This window comes from Rhipicephalus microplus, chromosome X (assembly GCF_043290135.1).
Source record: "Rhipicephalus microplus isolate Deutch F79 chromosome X, USDA_Rmic, whole genome shotgun sequence".
Taxonomy (NCBI): domain Eukaryota; kingdom Metazoa; phylum Arthropoda; class Arachnida; order Ixodida; family Ixodidae; genus Rhipicephalus; species Rhipicephalus microplus.
The window spans coordinates 154983531-155002322 of record NC_134710.1 but is presented as its reverse complement, the minus strand read 5'-3'; the positions used below and the strand labels follow the sequence as shown (position 1 = coordinate 155002322).

At 46.5% G+C, this 18792-nt stretch overlaps 1 protein-coding gene across 3 annotated transcripts in view; it reads right to left on the bottom strand.

Annotated features, from left to right (window-relative positions):
• Positions 1-18792, bottom strand: part of S1P (membrane-bound transcription factor site-1 protease) — a 124665-nt gene that overhangs the window by 86429 nt on the left and 19444 nt on the right. For all 3 annotated transcript variants that reach the window (XM_037428421.2, XM_075878050.1, XM_037428422.2), the window contains exons 12-14: positions 18712-18788; positions 17744-17818; positions 1287-1596 (exon numbers count right to left, since the gene is read on the bottom strand). In XM_037428421.2, coding sequence (XP_037284318.1) covers positions 1287-1596; positions 17744-17818; positions 18712-18788 — 462 coding nt within the window. The remainder of the gene's footprint in view (positions 1-1286; positions 1597-17743; positions 17819-18711; positions 18789-18792) is intronic.

Below are 18792 nucleotides of genomic sequence, written 5' to 3'. Positions count from 1 at the left end.
CCATGCTCTGGTCGGCCATCAACATGCTGAAATGACCAGGTCATTTCCAAAGTGACTGCTGTGGTTGTGTGGGACTATCGTGTGACTATCCGGGAAACTGCGAAAGAGCTAGCCGGCAGCACTTTCTCTGCACATTTCATTATGACCGAATAATTGGCCACAGATTAAGGAGTGGTACAACCGGTTTAAAGATGGCCACACACCGGCAGAGAGCGAGCCATGCTGTGGTCGGCCATCAATATGCTGAAATGACCAGGTCATTTCCAAAGTGACTGCTGTGGTTGTGTGGGACCATCGTGTGACTGTCCAGAAAACTGCGAAAGAGCTGTCCAGTAGCACTTTCTCTGCACATTTCTTTATGACCGAATAATTGGCCATGAAGTGAGTTTTGGTAAAATTAGTGCCGGAACTGCTCACAGTGGAGCAGAAGCAACTTCGTGTTGAAGTCTCACAGGACATGCTGGATTTCACAAGTAGCGGCCCTAACCTCATGAACACCGTTATCACTGGTGAAGAGTCTTGGGTAAACAGGCACAACCTGGAAACCAAATCCCAGTTGTCACAGTGGAAGCATTCCACGTCATCAAGACCAAAGAAGGCCCCCGAAGTGCACAGCAACGTCAAAGAGATGCCGAGTACTTTGACTCCCGTGGTGTGGTAGACCCCGAGTACGCACCAGGGTCAAACAATCGCCAAAGAGTACTACAGGGGTGTCTTTCACCGCCTACGTCATAAGAGACCAGAGTTGTGATGAAGAACAAACTGGCGCATCCATAATGACAATAATCCTGAACATTCCTCACATTTGGTTCAGACTTTCTTTGACGATTAGTTAGACTCCTGTAGTTCAAAGGGCTCCTTACTTTCCTGATATGCCCCCCCCCCCCCCCCCCCCCCCCCGGCGACTTTTGGCTGTTTCCCAAACTCAAGAGGACATTGAAAGGAGAGCAATTTCAGACAAGAGAGGACATTATGGCTGCAACAACAGCTGAGCTAAACTCCATTACGAAAGAGGCCTTCTCAAAATGCTTCCAAAAATGGCAGCACCGCTGAGAGAAGTGTGTGAAGTCCCAAGGGGACTACTTTGAGGGGGGATTAGGTTTCCAACGCTCCAATTATGTCAGTTTTGTTTTCTTCCACTAAAGGTACGATACTTTTCTAACAGACCTCGTATTAGCTGTGCTCCTGACCACAGCTCATAAACCTAAAATAATTTTATTTGTTAGAAAAGAGAACACATAAATAAAAGGTGAAGCTAGGATTAGCCTCACACATGTACCACTCACCTTACCAACAATGCGGCCTGATACACCCATGCCATTGAGAATCGTGATATTGGCAATGACAGGCATGGCACCATGGTAGAGCGGTTGGGTACAGTAGGGCCACATGTAGGGGCACTCACTGAGATCCAAGTAGCTGGGACTGAGTGTGGCCTGAGGACGGTAGTTGACTAAAGCTCGGTAAGCTTCAAGCAGCTGCAGCTTGCCCCAGCCTTGTTCAAACATGGGGAAGCCCTGGAGACGGCCGGCTGATGCCATCAGAGCCTGCTTCACACTGGCAGGGTTAAGGGCTGATCCGAGATGCAGTGCTCCACTGCATAAGCACATACATACATAATTATTTCTTATGCCCTCATTGTTTTAAGTACTCGCATGTAATATGCCATACATAGGCTTCCATGGAAAAGAAACTTGGATATCTGCTATTATGTATAGTACTCACAGATTTGATTTGATATGTGGAATTTAACGTCACAAAACCACCATATGATTATGAGAGACGCCGTAATGGAGGGCTCCGGGAATTTCGACCACTTGGGGTTCTTTAATGTGCACCCAAATCTGAGTACACAGGCATACAACATTGCCACCTCCATCGGAAATGCAGCCACCGCAGCCAGGATTCGAACCCGCGACCTGCAGGTCAGCAGCCGAGTACTTTAGCCACTAGACCACCGCGGCGGGGCAGTACTCACAGATTTAACGTGACATCAAATTATTTATTATAAATACTGACATGCATAAATGTTCATGATAACCAGATCATTTCACGAAGAACGTGGTCTCTAATGATGATGTTGGTTTTGATCTACATGTCTACATGAAAATTGCGTCTATATGAACTAAACTGAAGACAGTGGAAACAAGAGTGTGTGCATTACTTAGTCCTAATTAACTGTCTCAATCTGTGAGTACTGTATATGCAAAACACATACACACACACGCACGCACACACACACACACACACATGCAATTTGAACCACAATATAACAACCATGGATATAATAAAATGTTGGCTGTAACAAAGTAAATGAAAGATAGTCTCAATAGATACAGTGTTAGGAATAACCTTTATAATGAATTTTCGGATATAATGAAATTATTTTCTTATAAGATGCAACTTTGTTATAATGAGGTTTGAGTGTATACGAAGTGCAGGCACACACATAAAGACAAAAAAATTAATTGTGTTTATGCGATGTCTTGCTTGGGGACAGGTCTTTTTTCAAGAGAAGAGTTGACAGGTACTATCAGCATCAAATTAAACCCGAACAGCGACAAGCCTTCGCTATAGTATAGTGCCCGCCGTCCACTTAACCCTACGAACTGGCACGCATATATGGTGATAACTGGACGGCACGCACTACTCTATCACAAAGGCTTGCCACTGTTCGAGTTTCATTTGATGCTGATAGTACAGTCACTGGATGGATTTATACATGCGCACACTGAGAGAGGTGCGAGCAAACGTATAAATCCAGCGACTTTACCTGTCAACTTTGCTTGTGAAAAAGAGTAGTCCCCGATCAAAATATCGAATAAGTGTAATTTTTTTGTTTTAGACAGTAAAGCTGTGCTAGCCATAATGTGTCCGAACTCATGTAAAAAAGCTTGTTGCACTGTTGTCTTTCAACTGCTCGCCTTGCAAAAGCTGGTGTGATGTCATGTCAAGCTGTGTATGCACCAGGGCAGCTGCTGCGCGCTGACCAAGCCGGAGCACTCATGCAAAATCGAACACTCCTATGCGCCAACTCGAGTGAAGTCATGTTGGCTCTTGTATACCCTAGGCAACAACTGAACAGCAACTGCACTTGAGCTAAGTAAAAAAGAATCTCGCTGTAATAAGACAGTTGCTGCCATGGGTTGCCATAAAAGGCATGTACTCTCGAGGCTGTGTTTCACAAAGTTAGACTTGCTGTTATATGATAGGTACAATGGCAACGACGTGATAATCCTTAACATGCCAGCCAGTATGAGAACGGGACCAAATCAAATCAATGTTTATTTTCAGCAAGTTGGGTTTCCCTCAGGCGAAAAGCGGTTAAAAAAAATTAGGGGACCTTTAAGCTTTGCCTTTTAAGAGTTGAACGCGATAGTGCAATCCGGCTCCTAGTGCACCCTTCAACCGCTAAGTGCATACTTATTCATATGTTTTGTTACACACACACACACACACACACACACACACACACACACACACACACACACACACACACACACACACACACACACACACACACACACACACACACACACACACACACACACACACACACACACACACACACACACACACACACACAAACACGCACGGAGTAGATTAGACAAGCGCGCGCTATTATCGCCAAATGGGCTCGTTTTCGTCGTGACTCTATTGAACAAAATGCGTTAAATGGGCCCTGAAACACTTTTTCAAAGTTCATTGCCTGACGAATTGAACGCCGCAAAAACTTTAAGAATTCGTCCAGTGCGAGTGGAGTTACAAAGGTTTATCCCAAGCTGCAATTGCATTATCTCTTCTCTCGTCCTGACGAAAGTGCTGAAAGCTAAGCAGGGAGGGGTGGCAGGGCAAAGAAACTACCGCACCTTGTGACCTTTAGCACTTTTTTTTCTTCGAATGCGCGAATTTTTCATTGTGATCGCACGCGCACGCGTACACAAGTAGCGACCTCCCGCGGCTATCTTGGTAACTTGATTTTTCAATCACAGACGCACAGACAAATTTTCGCTCACAACCAACGGGGCCGACGCGAATGGCGGGTTTTCTGCGACACGAGCTCTTTAACGCTATAGCGTTAAAAACCACTTGAGAATGCCCGATGGTCCACGTACATGGCAGCAGTATATAAATTAAAGCTCTTAACAAATGCAGTGCATTTAGAGCAGGAGAAATGAACAAAAAATTTGAAGAATATCATAAAAATAGAGCAGTAGAAGAAACAGACATAGAGCGAACTAAATAACTGTATTAACATTCATGAACAATATTCATGAACGCGATACAAAGTGTAAATACGTCACCAGAATTATTTCATTCTGGTGACGTCATTCTGGTGATGTCTGGATTGTTTCTTTGCAAAGAAGTAGTTACAAATTAGTTGAAAGTTATATATATGTTTCATACTGATTATATGTTTCATACTGATTAACACAGACCCTACAGACATACTGCATGGGACATTTGCAATATAGCGCAGTGCTCTTTTTTGCAATGAATGGTTTTTATGTTGAACAAGGTTGTGGTGCCCGAGACAAGTAGGAAGTAATTTATGTGCGAGGAAAAGGAAGCGTGGTAGATCTGCACCTTAGCTTTTTTTTTCTGAATAAAATGCTGACATCGTGACAAAACACTAGCAGCCCGCGATAAAGATTTCGTAAACGATTCAACATGACATGACCATGTCATATGAGCGGAAAAAGTCAAACCTAGAACTTTATGTTTCTCCAAAATTCCCACAGGTATTCCGTCAAGTGTTAATGATTGGTGAGGATTAATTTCCGTACCTCCAGATCTAAAAAAGACAGCCTTTTTTTTGCATTTATTCGCAGGCCATTAGCAGTAGGCCACCACAGGACGTCTGAAAGTACGCTTTGGGCTCAGTCAATAAATTCAGATCAATTTTTCCCGGAAACAAAAAGACTGGTCGCATCTGCGTACAGTAGAAATGCAGTATCATCATTTATGTAGAAAATATCATTTACGTAGATACTGAAGAGCATTGGCCTTAATATGCTTAATTTAGGCACACCGCACGATATTGATTTGTAGAATGAGAAACAGTTAAAGCGTGAAACAGTTCTTTCTCTTAGACAAATATGAACGAAGTAAGGAATCAGATACACTTCGTACCCCATAAGTGTGTAACTTCCCAAGTAAAATGTGATGATTTTGGGTATCGATGGCCTCACTATAGTCAATGAAAACCCCCAGTGCAAGCATTTTTTCCTTTATGTTTCAATTATCAATTTTTTTGGGTTAACAGTATAGTCTGTGTACAACTGCCGTGCTGAAAACAGTGCTGATTTTCTGAAAGTAAGTCATGTTTCTTAAGAAAACTACTCAACAGGTAGAAAAATATTTTCTCTGGTTTCTTCGAAAATATTGGCACTATTGAAATAGGTCGGTCATTATTATCATCATTAACATCTCCATTTTTGCATATAGCAGAGACTTTTAATTTTTTCATGAGATTTGCGAAGCAGCCAGACTGAAGAACTAGATTAAACACGTAAGCTAGACAAGAAGCAAGAAGGTCAATCACATGCTTAATAGCTCCAATCTGAAATCCGTTGATGTTAATAGCGTTGCTATTTTTTAAATAAATAACAATTTGCACACCATTCCTGCTTTGTCTGTTGGTGCAAGAAACATTGTTTCAGCATTGTGAAAAGAAATCTGAGTATCAAAAGTGCTTCCCAGTGGTCGTACCACATTAGCGAAGTGCTCAACGAAATGCTCGGCTAAATCACTGGATAGACTGTTCCCCGTTGATGGTTATCTCCATTAAAGTATTCCAAGCAGCACTCAGATTCAAGGCTTGATTGATTGCTTTCCAAACTTGGTTGGGGCATCGTAGATAGATTTAAGAAAACACGCGGTCATAGTAAGCGGCTTTTGCCTTTTATAATGCGGCTGTTCGTTTGTTTCTGTAAGCTTTAGAAACTGCAAAGTCTGCAGTAGGTTTTGTACGCAAAAATTTCTTGAACAGTCGGCTTTCTTGATCATCTTGATGTGTTCTCGTCTTACCCCCAGTTTTCTCAATTTTCCGTTAGGTTTCGCAATGATGTAAGGAAAACATGTATTGTAATGCCTACTTAACACAGACAAGAATTCATTATAGCTTTCGTTTGGGTCTGTCTTAACATAAACAGAAGATCTATGTTCCCCCAAAATGAGCCTCCAGAATGATTCCATATTTTTGCTGGACATACATCTGTGCCTAATATGGTCATGACAAGTTATTTTCTGTGCAGTAGTTCTAGTTCTAAACAGGGCAGTGCTCACTTCCACTTGGATACTGCGCATAAACGGATGCAGTGCCAGGACCCAGTCATCCGGGAAGCCCGAGTGCGAGCGACGCCGAGCCGATGACCACGAAGTTATGACCAGCTTTCCTGCTAATGTGAACAAGTCCATAGCATCAAATACACTGACGCACTGAATCACTGCTATACTTATGGTTCTCCCAACAGTGGGCGACATAATATATACATATTGTAAGGAAATGTTTTTGGCTGCAAGACCCTTCTTTTTTACTTGCCGAGCCTCTGCCCTACAACATAAGTCAGACTGATGATGATGAGTATGTACATATAAGATGACGCATATGAATAATGCTCACACTTATTTTCCCCCCCCCAAGTGTAAGCGGCCAGCCCGGACGCGTCTTAGATGGAAACGAAACATCGAACGAATGGCTTTAGACGCGATACGTGGACAATCTCCGAACCACGACAGCGACGATCCGAAGAAAGGTCGGTAAGAGTGACACGATAGTTCACTGGGGACGTTTGTTCATTGATTGTATATGGTCCAATGAAGGGTGACTGAAACTTATCACACAATCCTGGAGTACGAATGGGCATCCAAAGCAACACTTCATCCCCCGGACTGAAGGAGACGTCGCGATGAGAGCTGTCGTAGCGTTGCTTGCGGTCTTGCTGATTGGCTTCTGTATTAAGGCGAGCCCAGTGCCGGCATTCTTCGAGTCTTGTGATAAACTGCTCTGATACGGTTGCCGAGGCGTCGGTTGGCACATTTAGAAAAGAGACGTCGATGGTGAATGTCGGTGAACGGCCGTACACGAGGTAGAAAGGCGAGTAGCCAGTAGTTCTTTGACCAGCGGTGTTATGGGCAAACGTCACAAAAGGCAAAATTGTATCCCAGTTGTTGTGGTTTGGTGCGATGTACATCCACAGCATGTCTGTTAGTGTCCGATGAAATCTCTCTGTCAGCCCACTAGTTTGGGGATGGTAGGCTGACGTCGTCTTATGTACTGTGCCACAGGTTGTTAGCACGGCTTCGATTATGGTGGACAGGAACGTCTTGCCGCGATCACTCAGGAGGACGCGAGGTGCACCGTGACGCAATACAATGGCGTTGAGAAAGAAGTCTGCGACGTCTGATGCAGAACTTGTGCGTAGTGCAGCAGTCTCTGCGTACCGTGTCAGGTGGTCGACAGCAGTCACAATCCAACGATTATGATGGGGAAAGGTCCGAGTAGGTCTATGCCAACGATGGCAAATGGAGTCTCGGGACACGGGATAGGTTGCAGAAGGCCAGCAGGAGACGAAGTTGGTCGCTTCCGCCGTTGACACAGATGGCAAGATGCAACGTACTTGGCCAAAAAGATAGAGATGCCTGGCCAGAAGAAACGGTTTCTGATGCGGCTTTGTGTTTTGTGAAATCCCAAGTGGCCTGCACATGGGTCATCGTGAAAGGCTTCGAGGACTTGATAATGTAGAGAACGCGGAAGTACTGGAACCCAGCGGTGTCCATCAGTAGTGTAAACATAACGATGGAGCACATTGTTATTGAGCTTAAATTGCCGTAGTTGTCGGCGCAATCTAGCATTGGGAGTAGGTGATACGCCATTTTGGCGTTGGATAACGCGATTGCAATATGGATCATCACACTGGCGTGTGGCGAACTCGGTGTAGCGATTTGAAGCCGGCGTGTCGATAACCGCAAGGTGTGATAATGTGAGGGGTGACGCAGTGGCTTGCCCACCAGACGAGCAATAAGCTGACGTACTTGATGATGAAAGCGGAAGGGGGCAGCGAGAGAGAGCATCTGCATCTTGGTGTCTTTTGCCAGACTTAGGCGGAGCGCCCAGGCGGAGCGCCCAACGACCGAGGCGACCAGACAAGTTTCTCAGTGTTGAGAGCCAGCACAAGGCGTGGTGGTCTGTAATAACCGTGAAGTGGCGTCCGTAAAGATACAGTCGAAATTTTTGTATGGCCCAAACGACAGCAAGGCACTCCTGCTCAGTTATGGAGTAGCTCTTTTCAGCAGCCGTAAGAGCACGACTAGCATATGCTATAACTCTTTCCCGTGAAGTGTCATCCCTCTGTAGAAGAACTGCATCAATGCAATGGCCGCTCGCGTTGGTGTGCAGACATGCAGGAGCGTTCTCGTCGAAATGGCACAGAACAGGGTTGGACGTTAAAGCATTCTTGAGGGCTTGAAAGGCACGCTCGCAGTTGTCATTCCAAGCGAAAGTTGATACGGATGTGAGCAGCTTGTGCAGTGGCGACGCGATGGCAGCAAAATTACTAATGAAGCGGCGGAAGTAAGATGCCAGGCCCAGGAAACTTCGTAGGTGTTTCTGATTTTCTGGCCGAGGGAAGCGTATCACGGCAGCAAGCTTGTCAGGATCTGGACGAATGCCATCTTTGCTGACAAGGTGGCCCAACACCTTGATGTTCTTGTTGGCGAAATGGCATTTTTTTGTGTTAAGCTGAAGTCCAGCACTAGAAATACACGTCAAAACTTCATCCAAATGATCAAGATGCTGCCGAAAAGAAGATGAGAAAATGACGATGTCATCTAGATAACAGAGACATGTTTTCCATTTTAGGCCGCGTAGAACTGTGTCCATCATGCGTTAAAACGTGGCAGGAGCGTTACATAAACCGAATGGCATGACATTGAATTCGTACAGCCCGTCTGGTGTTGCAAAAGCAGTTTTTTCTTTGTCCGCTTCGTGCATAGGTATTTGCCAATAACCAGACCGTAAATCGAAGCTGGAGAAAAATTCAGCGCCTTGCAGAGAGTCAAGTGCATCGTCGACTCGTAGCATCGTGTAGACGTCTTTATGCGTGATCTTATTAAGTGCTCGATAATCGACGCAGAATCGCACTGAACCGTCCTTCTTTCGGACTAGCACTACAGGTGATTACCACGAGCTGGACGAAGGCCGGATAACATCTCGTTTGAGCATATCAGCAACGTTGTCCTCGATGATTTTCCGCTCTGCGAATGACACTCGATATGGGCAGCGGCGTACGATTGTATTGCCTTCCGTTTCAATTCGATGCACGGCGACAGAAGTGCGACCCAGAAGCTTGGAAGATACATCAAATGAAGCGCTGTGTTTTTGAAGCATACCCAAAAGTTCTTGCTTTTGCACTGACATGAGATCGGGATTTATTGTGGCTGTTAAAGCAGCCGTTGTAGCATCGTCATCAGTACTCGTAGAGAAAGATGGCGAGTCTGCGTGAAGGGGCACTAGAAAAAGTGGCTCTGTATCTGTGAAGCAAACCACACTGGTGCCCTGGGGCATTGCAATAGGCAGTAAAGTGTGGTTAACTGTCGTAACTAATGCTCTGCCATCACGAAAGCGCACCAGGCTAGGAGCGATGGTAAGTCTACCAGAGATGTAGCGTCCACACGGTGTTATGAACACATCACCAGTACCGATCTTATCTGATGTCAGGGTCAGAATATGCTCATTACCTGGAGGAACAAAACATTCATCAGCGGTGACAAAACGCTGGCTATGGGCATAGCTATCAGACGAAAGCGCAGTATCTGACATGCGAATGATCCTCTGATGGCAAGATATCACGGCTGAAGCTGAGGAGAGAAAGTCCCATCCTAAAATGAGCGCATTGGTACAGGATGACAGAACGACGAACTGTATATGGTGAAGGATGCCCTCAATAAAAACTCATGCTGTGCAAACACCAGAAGGCTGAACAAAAACCGCATTAGCACAGCGAAGGGGAGGGCCATCATACGGTGTCTTCACTTTGCGCAAACGGGAGCACAAGTCCACACTAATAACTGAGAGCGATGCACCTGTGTCCACCAAGGCTTCAGTCCATATACCCTCAACACACACTGAAAGTACATTTGAGGGGCGTTCCAGAGGAGTTCGATGCAGTCCGCAAAATGCAGCTTTCCCTCCTGAAGCTGCACTGTTTAGTTTCCCGGGCGATGATCAGACGCCGTGGTAGCCGGACGAAGTGGTGACGAGGAACGGCGCATAGGTGACGGGAAGCGACGGCGCGAGGAGCGGAAGGTACTGGCTGCATCGAAATGTTGTGGAGAGGGTGAGCGGCGTTGGTAAAGTTGGTATGGGCGACGATGTTATGGAGCAGGGGCAAACTTCTCCTTCTCGAAGTCACCATAGCCACGCCTTTCGTCTTGTTCACGTCGACGACAGAACCGTGAGATGTGGCCGCATATTCCGCAATAGTAGCAAATTGGTCTAGATGGACGCCAGGCTTGAAAAGAATTAGGCGTTGCTCTCGGGGCGAGGACATTTAGTGAAGGCTGCATAGTTGACCCATACTGTGGTGATTGCTGAGGAGGTGACGCTGCAACCACCTGAGCGTACGTCGGTTTTGGAGTGGTATGCGAGCTCGGAATTTGCTCACACGTCATGGACGCTAGTCCCTCACAATGTTGCGGATGCTGCCTGCAGAAGACGTCATGCGGAGCTCACCAGATGACGAGGTGGCCTGGAGCTGCAACTCCTCGCGAATCATGGACCATATCAGCGCACGAAGCTCACCGTCATGCGTTGGCCTGATATCTGCTGTTTCAGGTTGTAAACGTATCAGTTGAAGGGCATCGAGTCGCTGACACGTACTGATGATATCGGCGACCGTGGTTGGGTTCTTTGCCGCCAGAGCATTAAATGCGACGGCGCCTATGCTCTTGAGCAAGTGGCGAACGCGGTCATGCTCCGTCATCGAGCTGTCGACGCGACGGCATAGGGCAAGAACATCTTCAATGTATAAAGTATAGGACTCGCCGGAGTGCTGGACACGTTCAGCAAGCTTCCGTTTGGCGATGTCTGCACGTACAGAAGGGTTGGCAAATATCTGACGGAGCTGCTGCTTAAAGATATGCCAGTCTGGGAAATCCAGCTGATGGTTGAGAAACCATGTCTTGGCGACACCCGTCAGACAGAACGGTACGCGGGACAGCTTGACAGAATCATGCCAATAGATAAGCGCACTCACACGGTTGTACTCGTCCAACCAGTCTTCAACGTCTTCACCGTGAAGGCCGGCGAACATCGGTGGATCTTTTTGAGGGGCGGTGACAGTCTAAGAAGGCATTCCCAAGGATGCAGGCGGGGTGGATGACGCCGTGTTGTTGTGCTCGTCTTGCGACATGACCGTAGGCTGACTGCGCAGACGGCGACCCGACCGGAGCTCCAGGGATGGTTCGTAATCGAAAATAATGAAAAAGCGCTGCAGGGAGAGGACCAGGGGACCGGAAAGCATTCTCCACCACTTGTAAGGCAGCGTTTTTGGCTGCAAGACCATTCTTTGTTACTTGCCGAGCCTCTGCCTTTATATTGAAGGGTATTTTTACCCACCTTCGAATATTTCGAATGCCACACGAGCTGGAAGGTGCGCTTCGACACTAGTCGCGCCCCGCGATCTCTGCGGCAGCGCTGCTTCGCGTGCAAGTTGGAAGGTGCAATTTGGCACTTGCAGCACCTGGCGACCTCCGCGCGGCACCAGGCCTCCGCAAATTCCCCAAATGCTCAGAAAAAGGTAAGGGCGAGAGGGCTCGAACTGCACAATCTCTAACTAGAGGAACGGTTTTTTTTGTTTCTGTTTCTCTCTCTTTCATGCTTTCACCACGTGCTAGTTGGCTTGGAAAGCAGGAACGAAGGAGCCGATGTCCCTTCTTCTTTTACTTTCTGTTTCTGTTTTGCCAGTTTTGATCAGCAAACCGCAGCTCACGCCATTTGCCCTCACAAGTGGCCATTGCCTCGTGAGCGCTTTGTTGCTTTCGTTGTTTCGTCACCTACGTACCACCGCATGTGCAGAATTTCTCTTTTATGTGCGTGCTGTGCAAAGCCGGGACGGATTTCTCAAATTGTAGATTTCTCGTGTAACTATGACCAGCATCAAGAAGCGCGAGACCCTTGACTTTGCGATGAAATTGAAGGCTATTCAGCGTGTTGAAGCGAGCGAGAAAGATTTGACCGTTGCAGACGATTTCGAGATACCACATAAAACTTGTTGAAGTACCGTAATTACTCGAATATAACGTGCACCTTTATTCCGGTTAAGCGAGTTCATAAATCGCATGCGCGCTAGAATCGAGTACGAAAAAAGAAATGAATACGGTCATTCTATTGCCATCAGCATTTTCAAAATGGTCGCCCTCTACGCACGTCGGCCATTTCTGCCTATGTGTTTCCCATGTGCGGCACTTCGTACGTGTGCTGAGGAGTTCGTCATCTTGTAGTGCATTAGCATCGACGGCATGGAAGGGTCGACTCCAAAAACTCGAGTGCACCACGATGCCGCTTTTAAAAGGGAAGTCATCGCGTGTGCAGAAACGAGCGGAAATCGGGCCGCATCGCGGTCGTTCGGAGTTTTTGAAACGTGGCGTGTGGGACTGGCGGAAACAAAAGCAGAAGATTGTCGACAGCAAAGCTTCACGCAAAGGCTTCAGTGGACCACAGCAGGGTCGGTTTCCGCAAATTGAAGAGCTAATCGGCGAGTATGTGCTTGAGCAGCGAGCGGCACAGAGGTCCGTGACGACAGAACTGCTCCAAGTGTGGGCTATGCAGTTAGCCTTAGAAAAAGGTCTAATGAGGAGCCAGTTTAAAGCGAGCAGGTGCTGGCTAACTAACTTTATGAAGAGAAAAGAATTTTCCTTCTGTAAGTGAACAGGCATATGCGAAAAGTTCTGCGGAAGAGTACAATGAAAAGCTTCACAGTTTTCACAGGTTCGTTCTTAACTTGCGGCACAACAACGGCTACCTGCTTGGGTAAATCGGGAATGCCGATCAGGCGCCTCTTTACTTCGATATGCCTGGCACCGCAACCGTCGAGAAGAAGGGGGCGAAGCAAGTTCGCGTGCTGACGTCGGTCCACGGTAAAACTACAGTGACGGCAATGCTCTGTTACATGTCAGATGGGCACAAGCTTCCCCTGGTACCTCATATTTAAGTGAAAGACGCTCTCGAAAGGAGTCGTTTTCCAGAGTTGTGTGATCGTGCGGGCCAACGAGAAAAATGGGTGCGCGTTGCAATCGATGTCTTACTTTTTTTTTTTCGTCGTGGAAACCGGGTGCGCGTTACAATCGAGGGCGCGGTAGAATAGAGTAAATACGGTACCTTGTTGAAGAACAAATAAGATATCAAGGCAAAAGCGGCGGTACAGCCAACATTGGAAGCCTGTCATGTGAGCGCTACTGCCCACGGGAATGCAGAAAAGGCACTCTATGGCTGATTTTTAGAAGTGCGCACGATCTGGTGGATGACCCGATGCTGATGACCAAGGCCAAATGGTTTGCCGCTGCACTCTATGAAACAACTTTGCCGACAACATTGGGTGGCTTCACCGATTTAAGCAGCACTACAACATCGTTGGTAAAATCATTTTGGTGAAAGCGAAGCTGTCAGCAGCCAGGACATCCAGCAGTGGATGACGAAAGAGTGGCCGGAAATCTCTGCGAAGTTGTCTCTCTCAGAGATCTTCAACGCATGGCGAGACGTGAAGACGGACATAGCGGTCAACTGCTTCTGCAAGACAGGCTTCGAGACACTGGAACTTGCGGAAACTGCTGAAGACGATGACGAGTGCATAGACAACGCATTTTATGGGTTCTTGTCCCGCTTCCCGACAGCAGCTTCACACGAAGTGTCTGCGGACGATTTCATGGAAGCGGACTGCAATGTCCGGGTCGCTGCAAGCCTCGAAGACGAGGACATAGTATCTGCGGTCGCAGGGACCCAGGATGCGCAAGCCGGCAGCTCATGTGACCAGGAGGATCATCTGGACCAAGCACTGGCTACACGCGCGTACTCCGCCGCTGAGGTGGCGGCAGCATTCGGCATCATTTGCCGTTGTATCTGCCACATGGAAGGAACCAGGCTGTCGCACCTAGACAGCCTTAATAAGATCGAGGCCAGCGTCTTCAACTTCATTTCAAAAATGAAGAAGCAGGCCAAGATAAGTGATTTTTATCATGCCAATAAATCATGTTGCCCCATGTGTGTGGAATTAGTTGTCCTTCTTGAATCCGCCTATTGATTCATCGTGAACTTACAGCGCAACACCAGAAAAAAAAAATACAGGACCGGGAAAGAGCACAAGAGAAAGAAAAGACGGTGCTGTTTCTGATTGCTTACTAGGTGGTTTCGCCACACACACACACTACATCCGTCAAACCGACTGGACACTGTTCAAGGCATCTGTCAAGTCCGGCTGTGAGCACACGACTGATCCATCCGAGGTGAGAACATCATTGCTTCTTCACTGCGTGACACAACCAAACAGGTTAACCTACTGATGCAGAGATCAGCAGTTGACTCCCAATACAAGGCCGTTCGTGCAATCCGTCACCGTGCAGAACGCCGATACAGATGAACGAAGTCGCCTTCAGACCTTTCCGCTTGTCGTCAAGCTCAACAACATGTTCTTCGGCATCTGGACAAGATTGACAGGCAGCGTTGGAGAAAATTCTGTGGATCTCTGGACCCTAGGCAACCTCTATCTAAGATCTGGTGGGTGGTATGAGGTTTGCAGACTGCAGACAACTTCCCAACAACGTCAACCATTTCAAGCTGTTCCTCTACGTCAAGGGCGGACAGAAGTTGAGATAGCCAGCGACTACTGTAGCTTCATCGTGGACACCATTGATGATCTTGCCACTAATGAGCCTCTTACTACCACTACGCCTCCATTGTCTGACGAGCGCCTTGATGTGCATTTTACAATGCATGAGCTTGGCGCTGCAATTTCTGCCTCCCGACGCTCATCGGCACCAGGACTTGATGAAATCACGTATGGTGCACTCAACTATCTTGGTACAGAAGCACGACATATCCAGTTATTTCATTATAACACCTCATGGGAGTCAGGAGTGGTCCCAACTAATTGGAAATGCAGTCGCATTATTGCATTGCTTAAGCCGGGGAAGTGTCCTTATGCACTTTCCTTCTACAGACCAATCCCCTTAGCCAGCTGCGTCGGGAAAGTAATGGAAAGAATGGTACTGTCAAGATTAGAGTGGCTTCTAGAGAGCAACAACTCCTTTCCTGCATTTATAAACGGCTTCAGAAGAGGCCGATCTGCCATTGACCGTGTGGTCGACTTGATCACCAGCATTGAAAAGGAAAGAAGCCGACGCAGACTAGTGGCGGCGGTCTTCTTAGGCATTAAGGGTGCCTACGATAATTTGCTGCATTATGCGATTCTTGACGCACTGGAAGATTTCGACATCGGTGGACGACTGTATGCTTGGATTTTTAGCTACCTTAGGGAACGCACCATTTACATGACGACAAATAACGGAAACACCGATCGATATAAGGTTCATCGTGGTGTTCCCCAAGGAGGAGTTCTCAGCCCAATTCTGTTCAATGTCCCAATGATCGGCCTAGCTGCAGAACTTCCCAGCACGGTGAAGATCAGCGCATATGCTGACGATATATGCATATGGGCATTCGGAACTACTGGTTCACAATTGCAGGCTCAACTACAGTGTGCAGTAACGATCACATACAAATATCTACGACGTCAGGGACTCACTCTTTCAATCGACAAATGCTCAGTGCTTGCATTCACGCGCAAGCATATGTTGCAATACCCGATATTTATTAATGGGACAGCGATACCTGCTGTAACGCACCACAAGTTTCTTGGGGTTGTCGTACAAAGAGATCTATCGTGGACGAGACATGTCGCAGTACTTCAATCTAAATTGAAGAGCTTTGCTCTCGTTCTTCGCAACGTGGCAGGAGCAAAATGGGGCCCATCAGAATCATCGCTACTTCAATTTGTACAATGCTCTATTTGTGGGATACGTTCGATACAGCATGCCGGTGCTCTCCAATATGAGACCTAGTTGTGTGAAGACACTAGAGAGTGTTCAAGCTCAATGCTTACGAAGATGCTTGGTTCTACCGCGCTGTACTTACAAATGGGACAATCGCAGAGGCTCAGGCTTGTCCCATCAGTGTATACATGCTCTGCGAGCCACTTAGAGTTCACCTTCGATTGCTGAGCCGACACAGACGGCACCCACTATGAGTACTACCCGCCACTCACCCAGAGTGCAGTTTCTCAAGAGTAATATCCCGGCATGAGAATATTGTACCATCAAGGTTTTCCCCGCCAAAAGCCCCTGCAGTGCCTCCATGGGTCCTGCCTAAACCACCTTTTTTTTTACGATACCTGGAATTACGAAGAAGTCGCTCGTTTCTTCTGTTGGCCTCAGACAACTGACCCTATATCACATTTATACAACATACGGTGATTCTCTGCACGTGTACACCGACGGGTCCACCACTCTAAACACCTCCGCCGCAGCCTCTGTCATCCTAGACATGGATATTGCTCGACGATTCAAAGTGGACCATAAAACCACATCAACTACCGCGGAGCTTGTCGCTATATGAGAGGCAATGGGATTTATTTCCGGAGAGCGACTTCGTGTCTGGACGATTTTCTGTGATGCCAAACCCGATTTGTGTCATGAAACAAGGTCCGTATTACAGCTTGGCAATAGAAATCGCACAACTTATTCAGGTTGCTTCAGCAAATGGCCATCTTATTTATCACTTTTCAGTGGATTCCGACGCATTGCGGCATGATGGGAAACAAAGAGGCAGACGCTGAAGCTAAAAATGCCTTAAGCAGTGCCCTGAAGTAGGCATTGCGTTTTCACGAGCTGACACGAATGCCCTGCTTCGCTGCATGATGCACAGCTACACACTTCAGCACTGGACCAAACCGGAACGGCGACACTGGCGACTTCACAAATGGGACCCGGAAATGAGGTTCCGCATGCCCCCTAAATTGAAACGGCAACTCACAAATATGATCCACCGCATTCGTCTTGGTGTGGCGTACACCAGACATTATGCACATATCATCGGTCACAGTGACACTGGTCCTAATTGTGAACACTGTGATATGCCAGAAACACTTGAGCACATATTTTGTGTCTGCCCAGCATATGCACGTGAACGACAAACACTGATTTCTTTACTGAACGATATTGCAGTAGGTCATTAACTGATGAGACCGTGTTGGGCCCTTGGCCAGACACCAACAGTGCAATTTTGGTCATAAGAGCGGTTATAAACTTTTGGGAAGGAACTGGACTATATGTGTGGCTATAAAGTTTGTCTCAGCTAGAAAGAGTACTACATACTCACCTCTCTATCTCACCATCATCATCCATTAATTTTTCTTTTCCCCTTTCCTCTCCCCCAGTGTAGAGTAGCAGGCTAGAGCAAGCTATGGCTCAGGCCGACCTCTCTGCCTTTCTGTAAATAAACCTATCTCTCTCTCTCTCTCTCAGCCCACGAAGTTACACTGATGTACTGCTGAAGTACTGAGGTGAGCCTTTGTGCCCCCCATCTTCTGAAGTAAACTCACTATTACTTCTTAAGCCCTTAGCCCAAACTGGTTCACATGATGTATGGTACATGCAGCATTATTTGAGTGTTTCACTGCCCTTGCCTCACCTCATGAGAAGTGTCACGGCTCCAGCAACCACTGGCGAAGCAACACTCGTTCCTGACAATGACCGGCATGATCCTCTATTTTGGTGAGGAATAAAGCAAAAGCATTACAACAAGTTTGCAGAAAACTTAGGTCACTACCATACATATAGTAAAAGGTCTAAATGGGCAAAATAAGCAAACAGAAATAAAGGGGAAAGATGCATGAGTGTAAGTCAGCAAACATGAAAACATTTTGCATACACTCGTCTTAGGCATAAGTTTAGGTATATTGTAAGTCATGATAACTGTTGATGAAACTCATGCTTGAGCCCCCTGATCCAATTTTAGAGATTTCATAGGTCTGAATACTGAATGGTAATCCAGCCTACCTTGAGGTGACGAACAAGTACTGAGTAATTTCGACTGCACTAGTATCATTCATGTTGTTCTGCTCTATTAAGCCACCAATAAATTTCAAGTCTATCAGATAATTTTTATTTGCCAGTATGCTTAATCTTTACAATACCACATCAAGGTATTCACTTACTTTGCATCTTATACATATAATTATTTCCACCTATACTTGCACTAAAAATACTATATATATATTTATATATATATACAGATATCATGCGTCAAATAAGGAAACATCTTTATATGCCACATTACGACGTTCCACATCCAGCGACACAGAAGCTTTTACTGTAGCATAATAGTCATGGCTTTCCCTATTGCCTCAACGTATATGAGCTATGCTTGATGCCATACAATGAATCGTTGCATCTATAATATAGTTAACCTGACACAAAATGAAAACCACTCAGATGTTCTTAGTTCAAAAGTAGTGTTCACTTGAACAAACACAGAAAAACAAATACAGTCTGTTGGATTAAACTAGAGAACACAGAATTCAATAACTTCAACTTTGCCAAAATTTTCCAAGCTCTACATTACTGAGAAAAGTACAATGCAAGCCAAAACACACTCACGAAACAGCCGAGCCTCGGACGGAAGAACCATATGTGACGATGTCCGGCTTTAAGCGCCCATAGCCGCCTGGCAGTTCCTAC